General features: G+C 42.7%; 1 protein-coding gene across 1 annotated transcript in view; it reads left to right on the forward strand.

The window, feature by feature from the left end:
- Window positions 1-16,293, forward strand: part of LOC128757999 (uncharacterized) — a 42,353-nt gene that overhangs the window by 20,554 nt on the left and 5,506 nt on the right. The window contains exons 5-17 of the mRNA XM_053863714.1: window positions 855-1,848; window positions 2,593-3,297; window positions 9,047-9,094; window positions 10,131-10,249; window positions 11,851-12,073; window positions 13,154-13,293; window positions 14,284-14,410; window positions 14,487-14,522; window positions 14,605-14,744; window positions 14,815-14,941; window positions 15,377-15,534; window positions 15,925-16,051; window positions 16,126-16,158. Coding sequence (XP_053719689.1) covers window positions 855-1,848; window positions 2,593-3,297; window positions 9,047-9,094; window positions 10,131-10,249; window positions 11,851-12,073; window positions 13,154-13,293; window positions 14,284-14,410; window positions 14,487-14,522; window positions 14,605-14,744; window positions 14,815-14,941; window positions 15,377-15,534; window positions 15,925-16,051; window positions 16,126-16,158 — 2,977 coding nt within the window. The remainder of the gene's footprint in view (window positions 1-854; window positions 1,849-2,592; window positions 3,298-9,046; window positions 9,095-10,130; window positions 10,250-11,850; window positions 12,074-13,153; window positions 13,294-14,283; window positions 14,411-14,486; window positions 14,523-14,604; window positions 14,745-14,814; window positions 14,942-15,376; window positions 15,535-15,924; window positions 16,052-16,125; window positions 16,159-16,293) is intronic.

A 16,293-nucleotide genomic window follows, 5' to 3' on the forward strand; every position in this document is an offset into this window, starting at 1 on the left:
CACTCACCAGTCAGGAGAGTAAATGAAACACAATAGTCAAGCCCAGTTGCGCAGACGCAATGTTACTTCGTAGTGATGGGTAGATGAAACAGTGTCCTGAAACAGGCACAAAGATTAAAGTTTGTGTTGCTCATTGTTTTACTGTGGAACTACACGCTTGCGTGTAGAGGACTCAGGAAGCATTACGTAACTAGAAAGGCGCTTCAGAGCACATACCTCCACCAAGTTGCTCATCTCCATCCACGCCACGACTTTTGACTTCAATTTTATCTGTACCATTTGTGTTTGAAATCTCACTGACTGCAATGAGCTCTGACGGACAGCAGGTGGCAGTAGTGTTATGCAGCTCCTACGACACATGAGGCTCAAAGAAGAGTCAGCATAGCCAAGCCTCTCAAGCGAATGCCGTTTTGGAGTTTGTTTACAAAGAAAATAACAGAGTAATCTTGAACTAAGTTAAGACTGATCTGTCTTTTGTAGTTATTATTTTATCCTTTAAAAACCAACATCAAATAGTAGACGCTATTTATTGTCTTTAGGCACGTGTTGCGCCCCCTGCTTTCGACAAACGCACGTCACAATATCTTGTGGTCCAGTTGCAAAATGATGATTTGATGTGTTACTTTCTATAATTTGTATTGCGGTGTTTTCTTCAGACTTCTTTTTGTACACTTCATGTTGACGTTGACTCAGGGTAATGCTGAACAATCATTGATAATTGAGCTTTATATAAGCTGCAACACTGAAAACAAAAAAAGGCTGTCGCCTTAAAAATAATACAATTTTGAGTACGTCTTATTTTTGTGCGTCACTGACTCGTCTGTGTTTCCTGTTTTTGTATTCTGTTTAAACAGATTTGCTTCAGCAGCTGATGAAGTCGGATTTCCGGAGTCTGTGAAGAGTAAAGTTCACAACATGAACTCGGGCTACAGCAGCCTAAGCACCACCCTCTCCATAAAAGCTTTGACTCACCCCAATGAGGAAGAGCCCAAACATCGCGTGAGGAAAGTGTCCCTGGTCAGAACACCAGAAGAGGACAGCAAAGACACTGTGGACTTCCTCAAAGATTCTGAGTATAATTCAAAGGAGATGGGCGTGAGCTCAGATTATAAATGGGAATCTAGATTTGATAGTGGAAAGCTGCACACCTCAGACAGCTACTCTGACTCATCATCTGATTTCAGCACCTCCGCTTTAGCTTCCTCCCAAGTAAACCCTGAGGCCACAGCATACAGACTGAGTGACAGGTTGGATTCCTACACCAGCCACGAAGGCTTGTCAACAGGGGAGCCAAGAGATGAGTGGAGGAGGAGTTATGTGTGGGAGGAGGAGTCCGCTGCACCTGCTGGTGAAATAGCTCTTCAGAAGGAGGGAGAGACAGAGCGAGAGAGGTTCAATAGCAGCTCACAGGACGACTTTGCCGTCTCTGCAAGCTTCACTGGTCATCCCAAAGAAGACAGTGAAGATTCATCCTTCTACACTGGAGTATTCAAGGCCCAGTTTGTGGACCTTGTGGACCCTGCAGCTTCAGGCCCAAGCTCCCCAATTCCTCCTGACACAGAGTCTTCAGAAATGGAGAGCCTGGTTGATACGCTGAAGAACATGGGACCCTCACAGAGGCTGAGGAGCATCAACCAGCGTATGTCTCCTCACGTCCTCGTCTCCTCTCTGTCACCCATCGTGGAAGACGCACCCGGCCACTCTGCCCCGGATCAAACAGATTCTATTCCAACAAAGCCGCTGTCACCGGTTTCCGATTCCCTCAATGGCATCTACACTCTGCCTCCTGGAATTGGGCTCAAGAAGACCAACCTGAGGGACTCAACTTCACCACTGGCATTGTTGAAGGTACTTCATATTTTCATTTTCTCCCTCTCAGAAATGCTCTGCATGAAACACAGTGTTTAGCTAAGATGGATAGAAGGCCCTGGGCAGCAGGTTCCCAGCTGCTCATTCATCTGGCAATGAGAGGAGGAGTAGGAGATGATGAATGGATGAATATCTAGGGAAACATGAATTGGTTGGCAAACTTTTTGATTAAAACTTTTTTTTAAACTTTTATTATTTTGCAGTTTGCGTTTCATATGGGGGCTGATAACTTTACTACATTTTTTTGTATAAATAATGGATACAATATTCCATAATTTAAAATGTTTAATGTTACTAAAATTTGCTGTGATCTCTCACCTATAAAAAGCCTTTATGTGAAATTGTTTAACAGAACTACCACATTCTTAAAGAAACAAAGAAGCTAAATGTCTTCATTTGACACCGCCCACAAGTCTGGAACTGATAGCTCTAATAGGGGAATTAAAGTTAAATAAAAAACGTAAAAAAATAAAAACAAAAATGTGCATTTGAGCATTGAATGTATTCAAGTTGTTATTGATGTATTTATTTATTGATGCCTCCTCCATTGTTAGTTGTAGTACTAGCAACTAGCAAGGCATTTCCATCATCTGCTTAAAAATAACTGCTATATAATGGACAGAAAAGGTGGTAGTTTTATTTTTAATATTGCAAGTGCCACTTCAAATAACCATTTAAATGGCTTTATTGGTCTTAAAAAAAATGTATTCTGTTCCTCCACAGGGGGTAACTGGACAGAACCTCTCGCCCCTGCGAACACCCACCAACCTGATGAAATCCCCCGACTCCTCTTTAGATAACATAAATGGAAACGTAACGTTCCCCACTCACAACACCACCTCGCGTCTGGAAAACAGTCTCGTCTTTGGCAGCTTCAGGTCCTCGTCCGTGGATCAGATGAATGACAACACGCATCGCCCACTCTTCCGTGCCAGATCGCTACCTGACTATGGCAACGAGCGAGTTAGCGGGCTACCCAAGGAGCTCGGGGATTCTGGTCCTGGAGTGGAACCAGTGGGATCCCGTTTCGAGCGCATATCGTTCCTCTCAAACTCCTTATCGGGATCCCTGAATGGATCTGAGGAGCACAGTGCTCGTATGAGTCGGCCTCCTCCCATCAGCGTCAACTTATCTCCCACCAGCAACAGCCCCAATCGTATTTTGAGCCCCACCGGCTCCATTGACCTTCAGCGGCCTTTCCCGACGACAGACTTTTCCCTCCCTGTCTTCAACCAGACCCCTGGGATTGGGATGGGAGTTCCACCAAGTCCACTGGGCAATCCGCTGCTGCAGAGGAGCTTTAGCCAAGAGGGCATCGGAAGCATCCAGCAAAACTCTGCTTTCAACAGTATGCAAACAGAACCTAAGTCCAAAGCGGAGCCTGAGAAGAACATCTTGGCCAAGTACAGAGCCTTCCCAGATGCCTATGTAAGTATCCACCGGTGTTAAAGTTAGGCATGTTTATGTTTCTGATTCATGACCCGTTGAACATGGGTTCCATCAAAAGTTCCTTGAAAACAGTCCTGTGTTACCATACTTTTATTTCCCTTTGGTTGACAGCAGTTTTCCTCCCTTGTCAGGTTCGTTCACTTCACTGTTCACTGTAAACAGCAGCCCGGCAAACAATGGCTGAGTATGATGACTTAATGCTCCGGAGTTACACAAACAGACAAGCTCTTCTTTGTGTGTTTTCACACGAGCAAGTGTCAGATTCTACTGTAGTTGAGTCACATCTAAAAAGTGCAGAGCTCAAGCGCCGATTAAGAATGAGCTTTTGGCTGATGGACGGTGTCAGTGTCACGGTTGCGAAAGTGGAAATACGTGAGCTCGGAAATACGTCAGGGTTTATGCAAAACATTGTCCTTATTGCTGCCTTTTTGTGAGTGTATTTCTGCTAACTAACTCAATAGCTTCAATGCACTTGGAGCAGATGATAACATTTTGGTGGTATTGAGAATGAATTATCAATCTTTGTTTTCATGGCACGGCTGCCTTGCGTCCCATTCAATGTAAATTTGATGCTAAATGAAATGAATGCGAAAAAAAACAAGGTTTCAATACAGTAGTTCCAGAATGTCTTTCCCTTTCTGTCCAGATGTAGTTCAGACGTATATATGGTGTTGGGTTCAGTGACAGTGGCTGAACCCAAGTACAGAAGTGAGGTAAATCTTTTGTGTCAATAACCAACTCCTCAAGTTCAGAAGGTAAATTCAAACAGCGTTGAAAACAAAACAACGGGATGAACTCACTGAAACTGAAGTTGTATCAAAGACACCACGCTCTGTTAACACAAGTTTGCATCCGAGAGAGCGACAGAAGTCATGATGGAAAGGACGAGATCTCGGATACGAGCGGCTGAAATGGCTTTCCTTTGCTGGGCGTCTCCCTAGAGATGAGGACTTCTGTCACTCCGGGGAGACTTGGGGAAGAGCTGCTGCTTCTCCCCGTTGAAAGTACTATATGTGGTGGTTTGGGCATCTCATGAGGACGACTCCCTTTGGAGGTTTTTCAGAAACTGGGAGGAGGCAGAGGGGGTTGACCAGGACCAGGTGGAGAGAGTATATCTCTTCACTGGCCTGGCAGCTTCTTGAGATCCCCACAGTCAGAGTTGTCAGTTGCTGAAGAGAAAGACGTTTGGACGGATGGATGGAGAGTGTCGAAAGGAAAGAAAACTCAAAAAATAAAACTGATCAAAATCTTAGGACAGAGGACTGAGCTCTCGCCCAAACTGTGTAAAAAGTCCTGGGTGGCTTTTTTTTTTTATTGTTTGTTTTGACTGCATAAATTTGGGACAAAAATGTAGGTGATATTGGTGGAAAGTTGCTGCTTTAGTGGAGGTCTGCACTCTGTTTTAGTTGTCTTACTTTAACAGTGTCATTGTGTGGTTACCGTTAACAATGGGCTGGGTTCGTGCATTGCCTCTGTCATCCTATACCTGACCTTAAACTGTAAACAAATTGTACCTGCATGCAACTCAGCCCAGCTTTTATACTGTGCCTGACAAGTGTTTGCCTTGCTGTGCCCTAACCTTGTTGGTAAACCCGTCACAGGTCTGGGTCATGACTGCTCGCTGGAATGTGTGGATTGGGTTCGGCAAATGGCTTAAATATTTAAAAGTCCTGGGTGTCTGTTTTCGTAGCGGTGATGTTGCATTCAGGTATGTGGACCTCGCCGCCAAGATTAGCGATGCAGAACCCAGTGAAGTGACACCGATGAAACTATCATTTGTACCTTGTTCACTGACCGGCGTGGAACTGATTTGATTCATTCAAATTCTCGTCCTCACCATTTGCTTTGTGCGTCGCATCATTTGTGTGACTCCAAAACCACTGCATGCGAATGACTTGTAATTTTAAAATTCAATACAAGAACAAGTAAAAAGGCTGAGCATTTCTTTAACCATAATAATATCCAGACTGGAGTGACCTGCTCAGGAGGAGGTGGTGGTGGGCCCCAAATTGAATTTGCTTCAAGCAGGAATAAAAATAAATATTTGCTCGCTCACTAAGACAGTCGCAGTGCTATGGGCTTTTCTTCATAACAAGGCATTTTTCGGATGATTACAACATCCCAAACATCATATCTCAGTCACATAAAAGTTGATCGACTCCACCCTCCCTAGAGCGTCAAAGTTTTTCCTCGAGAAGAATGATTTACGCCTGCTGTCGCTAGTTCTTACACGCTTGCTCCGGACTGCTCTGGTTGACTGGTAATACATTTTTATGGCCGGCGCTGGGAACACACCATAATCTGCCTTTATTTAATAACCCTTCAGCCGCGTTAGCTGCAGTCGTCAGGTATTTTTATGCATGCAGATACAGAGGGAGTGTCAGAAGTATTCCTGAGGTGTAACTGCAATTGTCGTTTCGTGTTATGACTGATGTTTGCACAGCGCATTTCAACCACCTGAGTTGTATTGTCAGCTGTCACTTTTGCGAAACCTGTGTGTTTTCTACCACAATTCCTGTGTGTTTCACAGGAATTGTAGTTTAAAGCAGTCACCCAAATATGAAAATGAAGTTGCGCTTGCATTTGTATCTATTCTGGAGTAAAAACAGAGACTAGTGATGAGATTAGCGCCTGGGCGTCAACTAGGATGTTTGTCAGTGCACTATCCTGCTACTGCACCGTCACCTGACTGAGTGTAACACACTTAAAGGTTGAGATGTAAAAGAAGAATTCGCAATTTAGAAAGGAAGCGCTTAGGAGGAGTCATGGTCCTTGAGTTTTACCTGCCATGGAGAGGACTTATGTTTCACTTGACTCCTGCGCTATTCAGTGATCTGTTCATTCTTGCACAGGCACAACCACACCTTTCCTCTGCATCCATCATCTCTCTCTATGTGTGCGTGTGTGTGTGTGTTTGGGTCTCTCTCTGTGCGTGTCTCATGCACATGTGTGCGTGTATGTGTTTCATTACATTATTCTATCGCACCCTTCCAGTTAAATCAGCAAGGGAGGGAGAGCGCTGCAAATAACTCTGCTCTCCACGTGGTTCTTGTTTATCGCCAGTCAATCCAACTTAATTTGATAAGACATTTCGCTGGAACAGCACATTCCAGGTGCAACTGCTAACACGCTGGAGGAAACAGAGAAGTCTTGTGTTTTTAAAGGGAGGACCAACATAAAAAACGATCTTTCAATTCACTCCTTGCCAAATGTTTTCCTTCCAAAATTCTTCCAAAGTGCAAAACTATGCAGATTTGTTTTCCAGGTCTGCCAAAATGATTTGTAAAATTTGCCTTTACACAAACCAGAAGTGTCAGTTTTAATCATCCAAACACTGGTGTTTGATACTATTAACCAAGATGATTCAATTTTATTGTGATTAATAATGTTGTAGCGCAGAGACTAAAACATAGTGTCAATCTAGAACCAGAAGCTGAGGACAGATCTGATCCAAAATAGTAGTTGACAAGTGACGTACCAGTATGCAACCGCAACATGCCACCAACATAACCAGTGTGATGTGGTCATAATGTGATGTCATTTTTACTGCTTTACAACCTTATCTCTGCGAAAGATGGCTACTTTTATGATGCAGCAGCGGGGGGCAACGGTTAACCCGATACCAAAATTGAAACACGCCACCACCCACACCTTCCTCAGCACGTCCATCAGCACTCTTGTCGGGTGTTGCACTCCGAAGAATAGCAATGATGTTTATTCTTGAATATTTTCAAGCAGATCCACCATGTCATTATCAGCTTGCTCACACAGTCGGGCGTCAGGTTCAACTGGTTGAGGACAGAAAGACCATCTGTCAAGGAACCACTTGGCATTGCTTGCATTCTACTTCCCAGCTTCTCCCTCCGAATTCCACCTGAACCAGTCAAGCTAGATGTCAAAAGCCAGATGAAATGCATGAAGTGTTGGTCACTCGGACACAAACATGACATCAGATGGAAACAGTGCAACAATGAAATGCGTTGATAGTTTAATCTGAGTCAAAATCTACTGGAAAACTTGTATAAAAGCAGCAAGGAAGCCTGACTGTGTTAGCGCTTGACTACAGTTTAACACAGCGTTGCTGGGGTTTGTTTTGATTTTATGGCTGTTGAATTTTAACACAGTGACTTTTGGACCATTTGATAACAAATTAAATGGGAGAAACAGCTTTACAACACAGCAAAAACTCTCAAATAACTCAAGGGTAAACTTAAAATTGAAACCTTCAAATACATATTTTCACTGCTTACCTTAGATTATTATGATTTTTTTACCTGCTAACAAGTCAGTATCGGAGCTTTATAACCTAGTAAGAACTCTCAAACAATTTAAGCAAACTGAGATTTTCTTAAAATTCAAACCTTCAAATACATATTTTCACTGCTTGCCTTAGATTATTATGATTTTTTTTACCTGCTAACAAGTCAGTATCGAAGCTTTATAACCTAGTAAGAACTCTCAAACAATTTAAGCAAACTGAGATTTTCTTAAAATTTGAACCTTCAAATACATATTTTCACTCCTTTCCTTATATTATTATGTTTTTTTTTACCTGCTAACAAGTTAATATCAAAGCTTTATAACCTCGTAAGAACTCTCAAATAACTTTAGCAAACTGATATTTTGTTAAAATTCAAACCTTTAAATGCATATTTTCACTCCTTGCCATAGGTTATTATGATTTTTTTACCTGCTAAGAAGTTTGTATCGAAGTGTTTTTCACTGGTGGTCACACTTGAAGCAGCATAAATCCTGAAAATAAATTGCTTTATGGATTGTTTTAAGCCATTAAGTCATTACCTTTCTCACTTTCATAACCTTGCGAATTCCTATTTTCAAAGATGAGACGGTGGCGAACTTGGTTTTACAAATTGATGCCAGGTTTCATCAAAACCACCGGTTTATTTAACAGCTAGTCTAGTGAGGTCGCCGCTTCCTGACGCTTGTCAACCCATCGCATAGTGTTGATGACAAAACAGGACGATTACAGCGGTGAGACATCCAGGTGATAAATATAGCTAGAGAGCTTTTGTGTCAAGAGGCATGCAAATTTACGCTCGCTCAGAGAAAAATGTCAATGTAAATTTTGCTAATTGAGCGTGAAAGTGTGTTAGCGCTAGCTAGCTGTCTTACACAAATCGCTCGTGCAGACAATGACGTCCATTACGAGTTGACTTGGTTTTTTGACAGCCTTCAGGACTAGGCGCTACGTTGGCTAGTGATGTTACGATGATGCTTCATGAATTAAGGTTCGCAATTTCGCAGAAGGTGGCGCTACGAGTTTAAAAATGAATGCTTTGTCATGAGTGTCAGCAAGTGGGACAAGGAAGGGCAAGACATCAGATTTGTTCCAAGTATGGCTTGATGGTTGTGATCTGAATCGTGATGTGTGGATGAAGCTTCACGAACCCTCTTCTTAAGGGCTCAGTTGATGGCGCTATTGATTCATAAAGATACGAGATGTCACTCAAGAAGTGCAAAACAAAAGATCATAGTGTACTGAGGCTTTATGAGCCTTTCAATAATTGTATCAAGACCTTGTACACATTAAAATACAATAAGTACTGCAGAATAAACATAATTTTCAATACTTTCACTGTTAAAAACATGCAGAACATTCAATTTCTCAGACTCAAGTGAGGCTTATCCTTTTAAATCTCTAGATGGATATATACAAGTCAGAATACGAAGCCCATTTTTTCATTCTTTTCTTTGTTTCTGTCAACAGCTCACCAAAGAAAAGGAACACGGGAAAAGCAATCCTCGGCCTGGAAAGGTGAGTCGTCTCACAAAAAGTGCAACCTATTGAAACTGCTGAGGCACCTTTTTTTTTGTGCTCCTGACAGTTGATATCGATGCATAGTAAACTCTAGAATATTCACAAAATAATTGCTATAAATAAACCGTGATTTCACAGTTTCTTCTCAAGGTGTTTGGTTACATGGTAATTATATTTTGCTCAGCAAACCTGAAGGTTTGGCTTTTTTCCACTATTCAGTAAACTGTTAAAACTTTAAAGTGTCAAACCTGCTCTGCGTATATCTTTAAAAGAAAAGTAGTTTGACGTGGCATTTGGATTTGACATTTTAGAACATCTCCAGGGCTTGAGAGCTCAGTGATCGTAACATTGACAGGATGAACTTTAGAGGTGATTAATTTGACTAAATTTGCCTTTTGCTGGGGATAAGAACCAACACGCAGTGACCTTTCCCTGGATTACAATCATTAAGTGGCTCGTCCTTTTGTGCTTAAAATCGAAAAAAGATTCCTGTGGAAAATCCTCTCGAGTCTTTTGACATTTCTCAGTGGGCGTTCTTTTTCAGCTCCAGTTTCTCTTTCTAAAATGTTGTGAAATGATCTAGAGTGTCAGAACCGGTGGACTGATAATGTGAATACTTTATTTCTTCTTCAAGCCGACCAGGTACATACAACCAGGGTCGTGCACCGGAGAAAAGTACGCCCTTTTCCACTTCATTTTTTTTTTATTCCTGTCAGCTCCGGCCAAATGTATTTTTTATTTATATTAGATTGTTTTATTACAATATTTTTGGTTTACAATATTTTCATTTGATATTTCGAACTGGCTCACACTAACATTCACCGGATGCAAACCAGCAACCTTTATGTTCCACATGGATACGCCCTGACCAATATGCTGTTAAAAAGTCAAGATCTGGTGTTCGAATATTTCAGTAACAGACGCAGCAACAGAAACAATAACAATATTTTTGGGGGGATAAATGCCCCTTTTTTCCGGCTCTGAAAATGTCTGTGCTTGTGCCTGCATTTCATTTGCATATCTCTTTCTGCAGATGTACATTTTTGACCGTTCAGGGATGTGTGGCCAGAGGATCGAGGTGCGCAGTGACGTTGTGGACGCCACAACCTGGGAGCTTCAGGAGACCATCTCCATCAGAGTCATTCGAGGAGGGTGAGTAGTAGGATGGGCAGATACCAAGTGCAAGAGGACGACTGGGTTTAAGAGGTGTGTCTTTGCTAAGTCAGGAAGGTGAAGAGGAAGGTGCAGGATGGGTGGAGATAACCGTGACTTCAGCAGTTGTCAAGTCAAATCACAAGACACGCTTTAAATCACACAAATCCCCACAAAACAAGTCAAGTCGAGCATTTTTTTAAGTGCAAAATCGTGTCATTTTTCTAGTTGGTGTGTGCTCCTCAAAGACAGCAGCACAGAATTTACAATTCTTTCCAACATCGTTCAATTGTTTTCCTTTTCCAGTTTCTACTTTCTCAGTTTCAAGTGACAGTATCTCACAGTAGTATGGATGGTTTTTCAGGTTTCTTGTTTTCTGACTGTTACAGTAGCTTAGCGACGACTTTGACCTGACATAGGTATTTGGTTTGAACATTTCAAGTAGGGGATGAAAAGCAAAACTGTCAATCTTTTTGTGCACGCAACCTGGACTTATGTTTAGATTAACGAAAAATAATGACTGAGATTCCAGAGTCTTGCTGGCGTTAGTTGTCTTGTTCCGCCACGCTGACATTGTAGCAGTTATCCAGGCTCCTTCAACCATTTTTCAACCATATTTCTATTGAGGTATTGGAATACACTGATTTTAATTTAAATAGTGTTGTCAGTATGTGCAAATTTGATATCGTTTTAGGCTAGTATTCGCTTGAAAATCATTTCCTCATGCCACATTTAGCTGTTCTTTATATCACCTGTCTGCTGCTGGCAAAGGGCACACAGTGACGTATGCTGGTGTACTGGTTCAGACAAGTCTTTCCCAGGGCACTTATTGAAAAGTTGTTTGAATAAATTCGACAACAAGAAATGTTGACATTATATATGTGTTTAAGCAAATGCAACTTTTGGCAATCGAACGGACCACCTCAGCAGACTCTTGGACTTGGACGCAAAGGCAGGACTGTGCAGGGTCTGAGGTCAACAAACGTTTATTCCAAAGAAATGTGAAGAAATGGAGCCCCAGAAGGCCACAAAGACGCAACAAAAAATGTCAACTTAACTGACAACTGTGGACTCAGCAGACTTGGCTTGAATTGACAAGACATGACTTGGCTTGATGTGATATAGTGACTTGGCGACAAGACAAGTGAAGACGGTGACTTAACTTGACTTGACTAGATTCGGCTTGATGACAAGAGACGAGGCAATACTTCGACTTGACTAGACGCTGACTTGACTTCTTGATGGTATGCTCCAACACTGGAACCCTGAAACAGAGGGGCGGACAATGGTCAAGACACTGGGCAAGCAATGACAGACAAAGACAAGAGAGACACACAGGAAGACATGACAAAACCTCAGTAAAACGGGAAGTAGATGAAGAGGAGACAACTGAAACACGACTAACAAGACTTAACCTAACTTACTAACTAAACATGACTTTCAAAACTCAACAAAACCGATGACGCCTAACAGATTTCTGTAGCAAGAAATTCCACTATTAAATCCACTGATTCTATTACAATAAAACACATGAAGAAAACGCATCTATCAACACATAGAATAATATCCCAGTGTCATATTGTCATGTTCTTTGTCACCAGCTGGGTTCTCTATGAGAAGCCCAACTTTAAAGGGGAGAAGATTGCCTTGGACGAAGGAGACACAGAGCTCACCTTCCCCTTCGCCCCACTGGAGGAGGAGGAGAAGCAGAACGGGCAGCCTGAAAGTGATGAGCACAAGTCTGAGGAGAACAGCGAAGCTACGGATGTCGACACAAAACCAGCCAGGAAGTTTGTTGTTGGGTCTCTACGACGAGCTGTCAGGGTAAAATCTGTTTCCAAGAGATCTAACCAGTATAACCGTTGCAAAATATCATTAGACAGTACAGTGGTACCTCGGTTTTCGAATGTCCCGGACTTTGAACAAAATTTTCGAACGAAAATCCAGAACTCGAACGCCCCCAAAAAAAGCCGGAAAAAACATAACGTGTGGACCGATCAGCTGACCCACGACGCACTTTGTTATTGTGTATAATGCAGCCTCTGTATGCAGACGTGTCCCGTTAGCTACATTTACTGACTGTTTTTTCTTCATATTGAGGTGTAAAACCTTTCCTGTCTCCACACTGGACCGTGGTAGAGTGTCACAGCGGAGGTGCTCACTCTCCACACCTCCGAGGCTGGAGCGCACACTCCAGGGTTTGATGTCCTGTTGTGGGCTGGAGCTGGGACAGGGATGAGGCGAGTCTGGGACAGAGCGTGACTTGGTTTATGACTTTGTCACAGCCAAACTGCACAGAAGCGCACATTCAGAGCTGGACACGCACCGGGCACCTCTTCACTTCTGGAGAGACGTCACTCACTCGGCAACCCCTCCCACATGCAGCGGCCACACACATAGAGGAACAGCCGCCTGCAGCAGACACTCTACATTCACTCCTACAAAAGACTATTTTAAGGCTTGGAACGCAGTACTTCTTTTTCCATTCATTGTAATGGGAAAAGTCCATTCAGATTTCGAACAAATCGCTTCTCGAACGGCCGTCTGGAACGGAACCGAGGTACTACTGTAGTTGTTTGAATTGTGAAACCATGTTAGATTCTGGATTAAATAGGTGATTGTGAATCTTAGTGACAGATTCTGCATGTGATGAAATCCCATTAGGAAGCCTTGGTTTAAGATGTCTGTTCTCTTCATTTTCTTCATCAACATAGTGTATGATCACTACTTATTAGAATAAGGTCATGAGAAGAAGCACAGTAAACTGTCTACGTGCATACTAATATCTAACAGCAACATTTGTGAAGTAGCTAAAATGACTGAGGAGAAAAACATAAGTCAATGAAATCATACAGATGCTAATGGTCCATGCTATAAAACTTGCACGATTGTGTTGTCGTTCAGGACTACAGCGTTCCAGAAATCAGTCTGTTCCCAGAAGAAGACGCTGAGGGTAAGAAGGTCGTCTTCCGAGACAGCTCAGACGATGCCAGGATTTTTGGCTTCCCCATCAAAGCCAACTCGATCATCATCCGAGCTGGGCTGTGAGTGACAGACTCAGACATCATTTTCTGTAATGTCAACGCTACACTGTATGACTGTTAACCTTCTGTAATGTAAATATATTTAAGAGCTCATGGACAAATATTGAAGCATGTGGTTCATATGCACTTTACTGTAATGTAATCTTGCTTCGCAGCTGAGTGTTTTTGAAAGTGACTTTTACGCCACTTCACACAGTCCAGTTTATCGGCTGTCAGTTCTCAGAAACAAGATTGTAGAAGATATTGGTCCAGAGACACAGGACCTCTGGAGCTACCGTTAGCTATGTTGCTAACTAGCCATGGTTGGGCTCTGACTCAGGGACTGTGTATTTGTTCATGCTCTACGTTCACACCAGGCGCGACTTGACAACACTTGCACTATTAGCACCTGACTAGTCGTTGGTTTCTTCTGACTTGGGTGCCTTCCTGCCACAAGAGGTGTAGAGTAACCCAGGATTTTGCACGTTCACGTGTCGAGGTTGGGTGTCCCATTACTTTCGGAGCAAGGTGTATTGTGGTTTTGTCCTTCAAATACAGTTTTAGGCGAGAAACAAAAAAGCGGATATCGACGTTAAACCACCTATATGCAAATAAACACGCCTGAATTAAGGCCGGTGTTGTGGTGTCCCATTTTCATCGGGAGAGAATTCTCTTAGGCCAGGGGCATTCACTGTTGAGGGTGGACATTTTTGAGTGGATGTTTGAAGTGGACCAACAGTAGGTCAATCTGCTGGAGTGTGGATCTAAAGTCAGTGACCGGCGTATTGTAGAGGACGAATTATAGCCCTTTATCTTCTGTTGAAGTCTGATGTGGGCACTGCCGTCTCTGGGTCCAACATGTCAGAGGTGCCATCAGCTTAGTGACCAATGAATTGCTATAAAACACTCTTTTATAGCAAAGGCACATACATCACAAAATCTAATATACTTTTAAGTTTTAGATTTTTGCCAATTAACACAGTATTTTAAACGGTATTTCTACTCCGACAGATGGCTGGTTTACGCAAAGCCTTTCTTTGAGGGTCCACCACGTGTCCTAGAGGTCGGAGGCTACACCAATCCTCAAGCTTGGGGCGTCGACCACCCTTACGTTGGATCGCTACACCCCCTTAAAATCGTCAGTAGACTTTGGTCAAGTATTTCCCCCACGATTCTCTTGCAAACTATTAACCGAACTCAATATCCCATCGCAGGGTGAACCTCGTGTGGAGAACCGAAGCGAACCCAAGGTTGGACAGTGTCTGACTTCTTCCATGTTGTGGACCAAAATCGTTTTGTTTTTTTCCCACTAATGAAACGAAAACTTCCCAGATGGTGGTCTACGAAAAGTCGTACTTCAGTGGAAAATCTCGGACCATCAACACCAACACCAGAGATTTCATGACTCGAGCTGACAGGCAGCAGACGGCTTTCATGTACAATGTCGGATCATTGAAAGTTCTTGGAGGAATGTGAGTGTAAATGTGTTTCGTTTTTCACCAGTGAAACTTTTTTGTGACACAACTCTCTGTTCTGCCGCAGCTGGGTGGGCTACGAAAAGGAAGGGTTCAGAGGACATCAGTACCTCTTAGAGGAGGGGGAGTACCACGACTGGAGGGCTTGGGGAGGCTGTGACGCCGAAATGCGATCGGTTCGGGTCATTCAAGCAGTAAGTGTGAAATAGTGTCCATGTTTTTGGTTTAAAGTGAACAAGAGCAGAAATCTGCGGCTTCGTTCAGGTCTACAAAATGAGACCGATATTCTCCTCAGTCAGTGAAAACAAATGTGATGGGAAGCTGGTTGATATTTGGTGATTCCGGCTACGTAATGCATTGTGGCATGAATTATTCGAGACGTGTGGAGACCTGTGTGGATGCCACAAAGGAAAAGACTCTCGATCTAATATTTGGAATCACAGCAGCAAGTTTAAACAGGAAAGTTGACATGTACTCAAATATTGCTCCTTAACAAGTCCAAAATAAGTGAATGTCTGATACATTGAAGGATCATTTATATCTTTATTTTTGCATGACAAAACTTTGCTCGTGATGAAGAGTAATATGCGAGTGGACATGACTTTCAAAAAATGCTTTTTTTCCACCAGGACTTGACTGACCCATTGATGATGATGTTCGAGCAGCCTGAGGAAGAAGAGGAAGGAGTGGAGGGAGATAAAACGTTTGAAGTGACGGAGGCCATACCTGACGTGGAGCCTTTTGGTTTCAAAACATCAACTCGATCTGTCGAAGTACTGCGTGGCGCGTGAGTCTTCTCTCAGAATTTCTCCTGAATTATTTCTGGATCATCCTCACGTGACTCCTTCATGTCTTCATTGCCAACATCCATGAGCCTCACTGGTTGTCTTCTTCCATCTCCAATTTTCTCGGTCCATAACACTGTCTCTCCTCTCCAAAGTGTCCAAACCTCCCTGACTTTCAATCCAAACTCGAGCCGCTCTTGAGCCAGGCTTCATCTCTGCCTTTGCCTCTGTTATTTTATTTTATTTTATTTTATTTTATTTTTGTTCATGACAGCACTTTATTCCAAAGCACTTTCCAAGTTGGTGGGATCCCCACTGACCATGTTCCAGCTGATTCCAACACTTTTTTTTAGCTCACAAAACCTCTAACCACTGTGCTGTCCAACATCTAGATGGATCGCCTACTCCCATGTGGACTTCTCCGGTCACCAGTACATATTAGAGAAAGGTTTTTACAATAACTGTGCAGACTGGGGCGCTCCAGACAACCGCATCTGCTCTGTGCAGCCAATTCTTCTGGTAAGAAATGCTAAGAATAAACATGCAGCAACTTAACCTTTGAGGATTTTTATTCATGTTTGATGTGATTTTAGGCGCCGGCGGACATCACCAGGGGCAGGAATGAAGTGAGTCACGTGCCATTTCCACCTCTTTTTCCCCCAACTTAACGCAAAGTGAAAATTTCAAAAACTTCAAAATTTTATGAGGTCTACTTCTTTTCAAATAATTCAGTTAGTTTTACTGAAAAAAAGCTTTTTTAT

This window comes from Synchiropus splendidus, chromosome 4 (genome assembly GCF_027744825.2).
Source record: "Synchiropus splendidus isolate RoL2022-P1 chromosome 4, RoL_Sspl_1.0, whole genome shotgun sequence".
In the NCBI taxonomy this organism is placed as follows: Eukaryota; Metazoa; Chordata; class Actinopteri; order Syngnathiformes; family Callionymidae; genus Synchiropus; species Synchiropus splendidus.